A 6,000-nucleotide genomic window follows, 5' to 3' on the forward strand; every position below is an offset into this window, starting at 1 on the left:
GTTGTTTACAGGTACTCCGGTTTCCTCCCACAGACTAAAAACATGCATGTTTGGTTAACTGGCTTCTCTGAATTGTCACTAGACGTGTGTGTGTGTGTGTGTGAGTATATGGCCCTGTGATGGACTGATGGCGTGCTCAGGGTGTCCCCTGACTCTCATCCAATGACTGCTGGAGATCAACACCAGATCCCTGTGAGCCTGAAAAGGGAACAAGCAGGTAAATAAACTGGATGGATTTCCTGCAAATCAGATTCTGTTTGTGATCTTTACATGATTCTGATAAGGGCTGACTGCTTGGGTGGTTTTAGTCAGGATTCAGAGCCCGCCAGACCAACGACCAGCACTGACCTCGGACAGCAAACTTGGTCATGAGAAAAAGAAAGTCCACTCCTAGGGTTTTAGATGTCAGGGCATGATAAAATGAGTCAAATCTAACCTCAAGTGTATAAAACACGTCAGATTCTTCTGTTGCATATGAAGAACTAAGTCCACCTCTGCTCCATTCATAGAATATAAAGGGGAAAGTAGCAGCCAGGTACTGCTGATGAAATGTGTTGACTGATGATCAGTTGGCAGTTTGCTGCTCTGGAGCGTTCAGGTGTACGTGAACGCAACGCCAAGACGTAAGTAATGACTTCAGAGACACAACTGTTGTTGCCCGTCACTCTGGGAAGGTTTAAACAATATGGAGTCCAAACATTTAGGACAGGAGTGGACGTCCCAGCAAATTCACCCCGAGGTCAGACTGTGTAATGCTCAGAGAAATGACAAAAAAAAAAACAACAACCAAGAGTTTGATTTCCTAAACATGCTGCTAAAGGTGGTTCTACGAGTGACCAAGTCATGGAGCGGACTTACCTTTTTACACACAACTGGTGGAAAATGTTAAAAATATACCAGCTCTTTGTTTCTATACAGTTTAAAGCGATGGAAGATGGAGACAAAGAGAAAGAAAGCCACACAGGCAAATCAAACGATACTAAAACACAACATCATACAGCTTTTTTATTTGCAAACTGTCTTTTTTTTTTTTTTTTTTTTACACCGAAACAAAATCATGTCATAACTAACCCTTTAATGCTACACCTTTTTGGTTTTGTTTTTCACTCCTTTCTGTTTATTCCCGAGAATGTGTGTGTGTGGGACACTTTTAAAACGCAACATTTATTTATTTCTTTATTTAAAGAATGCTCATTAGACTGTAGTCCTCCAAAGGTTTTACCCAAACTCAGTCTATTATAACTATTTAAAAAAAAAAAAAAAAAAATCTGCTTAAGGGCTTAAAAAGTGACATGAATAAAATGGACTGGGGCTTGGCTTTTCAGTTCTTTATTATCGTTTTTTAAAATGAACACTGAAAAAGTCGTGAATAGAGATTTTAGCAAAGAAAGAGTTTAAAACTTAAATGAGAGATTTGTTGCCGAAAACATTTGCCTTCAAGCTGATTTGTGCTTGTGATTTTATTTACTGATGCGACTCTAATAACTGTTATTTCAAGCAAAAGCTGCTGTTACACTTTAAATTACCTTTAATTACATTGGAGGACATGTGTCCATATTCACTGTGTACGGGGGGGATAAAATAAAATCTTTAATTTATTCTGCAAGAATACATGCTGGGAACTTTGGAAGGGAAGGGAAGCATTGTTTTCTTCGTCATTCTTTAAGACTTTTCTTCATCATTCTTCAGGCTCTGACGGCGTCTCTATAGATTGTTGAGCTCGAGCAGAGTCTGGTCCAACACCTGGTGCATGTCCAGATTTTCTTCTTTGGCTTGGGCCAGCTTCTCTAAAGTTGGACAGAAAGCAACAAGTGAACGCAGAGTAGAAGGACACATCCACAGCCACGTATACATGTGGTATGCAGTCTAATCATATCTGATAATAGACATGCAGCATAAATGGACAAATTGTCCATTACAACACTGGTTCATCCCTTGAGTTTGGCATTATCGCGAAATAATTATCGGCAGGTGCTTTAAAACGAAAAATAAAAGAAGTCAGGTACAAAGGCTTAAGAAATAAAATTTGACTACTTCAGATCAGCCTATTCATACAAAAATGTTGTGTTTGAAGAGTTTTAGTCAGGATTTAGAGCCAATAAGTTACCAACGATCTCCAACAACAGACTTATTACAATCATTCACATTTTACTGCAAAGGTTTCAACATGATACTAAAGAAACAGGACTATTAGTTTAAGCCAAAGTTATCTGATATATTTTAGTTTGTTCATAAAACCAGTGAAGGTTCCTCCTGCTCCAGAGTTAGTCACAGAGTTCCTCAGGGCTCAATGTTTGGAGTCTATGTTATATATGCTTCCATCTGGTGATATAATTAAACAGCGTGGCATCATTTTAGTTTGACTACAGCCTTCTCTTAGAAGGAACTCCATTTTCTGGGTCTAATATCTGCCACTAATTTTGGTTCTGGAAACTTCAGAACTCATGCACTTGCTTTAGTTGGCATATCCCCAGCCTCCAGAGCTACTGAACAGTGTGTAAAAAAAAAAAAAAAAAAAAAATTTCTGGATAAGTTGTGACTGTGGGTAAGAGTGGATGTCATCAAAATGGAAGATTAGGGCTTCAATCTCCCCACAACACAGAATACAAAAGGAACAGAAATGATGCCATCTCAACCAATGTCATTTTAAATGTGGACATTTAATGAGAACTTATATATATATATATATATATATATATATATGTGGCAAACAAAGTCTGTATCTTTTCCATTCAAAGCTACATTTTCAATATGGTGTCCATCTCAGACTGCTGTCTGCTTCAGTCCAGGGTGAGATCCTCCAGTCTCAAATGTCTCATAAACACAAACACTTGTCGTCTCTTTCAGAATCTCCTGGACATCACTTTGACTCCCACTAACACCAGAAGCCTCTTTCAGTCTGATTATTCCTTTTGCTAAGATCTCATGGCTTGAATGAGGCCATCCGTCCCCTTTACTTCTGCACCTCTCCTGTCCTCAGAGCAGCTCGAAGGTAAACTCAGAGTGGACTGTGTGTATTACACTCTAAACTGATGACTACATGATCACGTGTTTCCACCTGTTTACAGCTTCTGCTCCAGCTGAACGTCCTTTGAATCACTTCCTTCTTTGCCTTAATACCTGGATTACAGTGCTTTCTCAAACAATGCCAACCTTTTATTTTGCAGAGCAGCAGAAAGTTGGTGAAATATGAGCCTACATGAAAGTAAGGGTAACTTTACATTTCAGGGGATGTTTCTAACCTACTGAGGTTTTCACTGTAAAGTCATATATCACTGTGAATGACTCATATAGGCAGCAGATCAGAGGGAAAGAAGGGACAGAAAAGTCAGGGGAGCTTTAAATCTTTATTACAGAAAGGAAAGGGAAACAGATTTGAATAAATATTTTACTAAAGGAGGAGATTAAGTTCGAATCAGAAAACATGCAGCAGTGAGAGGGCAAGCAGCAAATTCCCTTTTGTAAAAAAAAAAAAAAAAAGAGGGAATAAGAGACCAGTCCTGTGTAACAGATGTAGAGGTTAATGAACGGCGCCCGAACTTCAGATTTTTTCGAGTCTTAAGTGCTGCTGCGGAATGGAAGAAAACTGCAGAGAGGCAGAGGAGGGTCGAGACGAGGAGGAGGTGCGGCGGAGAGGACGAGGAGCGCGTCTACAGTGTAGTCATGTCGTTGAGGGCCAGGTCCAGCTCCTCGCTGAGAGCTTTGCCCTTTAGCTTCTGAGCATACACCTCGTCTGGAGAAGGACAGGAGGCCACAGAGCGGGGAGGAAAGGAGACGACAGAACAGAGAGAAGAAAGGCGCCAAAAGGTTTAACAAAGGAAAAAAAAAGTCAAGAATCTGGAAACCTTTGCACACAGAATGTGATCACACCTCACCACACAAAGTTCATGCAGTTAGTGAAAACTATCCAATCTACTTTGACTGATAAAGGACATATGATCATCAAGCGTCTTCTGCAGAGGAACTGAGACATTATTTCTACTTTTATTGTGATGGTCCAAAGTTAGTCAGTTGGAAAAAGAAAAGAAGAAAGAAAGAAAACATGATGATGCATCCCTAATTAAAATGATGGTGCTGTGAAGTTTCACAAGATGTAGTTCAGTTAATAGCAAAGTCAAACGGTCCTTGTTCTGTCACAGATATGTGCTCTTTTTATGCAGCTAACTGCAAATAATTATAACAGGTAAAGAAATGAGCTGTGCCTGCGTAGTTATCAGTTTCCTCTTGATTCATCTGTATGAAACAGCTAAGAGACGTTTTCCACCCTGATAAATTTATACGCTGGAGACTTGTCACCTCGTTGGGCCTCGATCTTCTGCTGTGAGAGAGCACTAAGGGACACTGTTTTAGTAATAATCAGGTTCAAGATGCTTCCCAAGTTGTGTTAGCAGGTAGTAAAACAAACCCAAGGATCGTTAATTAAGTTGGAGATGATTAGATCCTTCCAGTTTACCCCTTGAAACAGTCATTCACTTATTTATTGGTAGTCAGATTAGTTGGTTTAGATGTTTGTAACGTTGCTAAGATTTATTTATCGTCGAGCATAATACGGTCAGAAAGTGCTGAATACCTTCAAGATCATCAATGGTCTTCTCCAGTTTGGCCACAGACCTTTCTGCAAACTCTGCACGGGTCTCAGCCTGCAACACAAACCACAACAAAACGAGTGCTAAGTGTCAGGGTTTCTTTTCTTCCACAAAAAAAGCACTCATTTTTAAACAATTTCCGGTATAAATTACACAATATTAAGTATATTAATCTAACATATAATTCCGATAAATTATGAAAATTCCCACCTCCTTCAGTTTCTCAGTAAGAACTTTAATTTCTTCTTCGTACTTGTCCTCCTTTTGTGAGTACTGAAATAGGAAAAAACAAAACCAATTTCAATTAAAGTGCATTTCCAACTTCACCTTCAGCAGGGGGGCAAACGTCACACAGGGTGCAGCTCTTTGTGTTTCTGTGGAAATGAGGTGAACGCTACAGTAAATAGTAACGCATTAATTAGGGGAAAGTAAACAGAGTAACAATGTATGAAACTAAATCAGGCAGTCAGATGGTAAAATATTGGTTTAATTTGAACCTTTATATTTTATTAAGAAAATAGTTTTTGTCCTTTGTGTATCTTTTTTAGAGGAGGACTGCTGTTAAGTGGGAAATTATTGTTTTCATCCTGATAAAGATTAAACAAAAAGTCCCTTATGAGACCTTCAGATCAGAGTAGTAGTGTTTTCATGGATTACAGCCTGGTTATTAGTACGGACATCGTATTTAGTCCCTCTCAGCTCTCACTGTACCTTCTCAGCCTGGGCTTCCAGGGACTTCAAGTTGTTGGTGACATTTTTCAATTCTTCCTCAAGGTCAGCAGATTTACTAAGCAATGTCAGAAAGAAGAGAAGCAAAAGAAGAGAAAGCAGTAATTGGAAAGGTAGCAGAGCTCAAACCCCGGATGCTGTTTTGTGGAGCGACCCAGACTTTGTGTTTCAGGTCGTGTCCGGAGGCAGAATGAGTTCACCTGCCTCGGAGTTTCTGAGAATCGACAAAATGCTGAAGAGGTTTTAAATGGAAAAAATAAATAAATAAAAGTGGGAGTAAAAATAGTCTTAATCTAATGAATTTCAAGCAAAATAAAATGTTGTTTTTTTGTATTTGTCTCACTTAGTACTGTTATGAAATGCTAAATATTGGTCTTTTAATCAATTCATTGCTGGTTGTGGTCTTTTCGTGAAAACACACATAGAGGACCTTCAAAATCGTCTTCCTTTACACATTGGGTCTTGCGTAAAGGATAAGAAGGAGAACGTGTGCAGGTTAAACAGAAAACGCAGGCAGAAGATGAGAGGCTGCAGGCCAGTGGAGCACAAAGCAGGAGGCTGAAAACCTGCGAGGTTTGGACATCAAGTACCTCTTCCTCGCCGCACATCATCGACTTCAGGTTCTGGTCCATTAGCCTGAGCTCCTCCTCGAGCTCCCTCACCCGCCTGAAGCAGTTAGTCCAGG

The 6,000-nt window shown here is 39.6% G+C and overlaps 1 protein-coding gene across 4 annotated transcripts in view; it reads right to left on the reverse strand.

Annotated features, from left to right (window-relative positions):
- Positions 1-1,566: 1,566 nt before the first annotated feature.
- tpm2 (tropomyosin 2 (beta)) overlaps positions 1,567-6,000 on the reverse strand; it is an 18,694-nt gene continuing 14,260 nt past the window's right edge. Inside the window, exons 6-9 of one of the 4 annotated variants that reach the window (XM_017427464.3) lie at positions 5,906-5,981; positions 4,797-4,859; positions 4,571-4,640; positions 1,567-1,787 (exon numbers count right to left, since the gene is read on the reverse strand). In XM_017427464.3, coding sequence (XP_017282953.1) covers positions 1,705-1,787; positions 4,571-4,640; positions 4,797-4,859; positions 5,906-5,981 — 292 coding nt within the window. In that variant the 3' untranslated portion in view covers positions 1,567-1,704. Of the gene's footprint in view, positions 1,788-3,328; positions 3,734-4,570; positions 4,641-4,796; positions 4,860-5,297; positions 5,374-5,905; positions 5,982-6,000 lie in introns of those variants that run through there. The other 3 variants (XM_017427461.3, XM_017427463.3, XM_017427460.3) reach the window with 3 other exon arrangements.

Source organism: Kryptolebias marmoratus, linkage group LG14 (genome assembly GCF_001649575.2).
Source record: "Kryptolebias marmoratus isolate JLee-2015 linkage group LG14, ASM164957v2, whole genome shotgun sequence".
NCBI classification, from domain to species: Eukaryota; Metazoa; Chordata; class Actinopteri; order Cyprinodontiformes; family Rivulidae; genus Kryptolebias; species Kryptolebias marmoratus.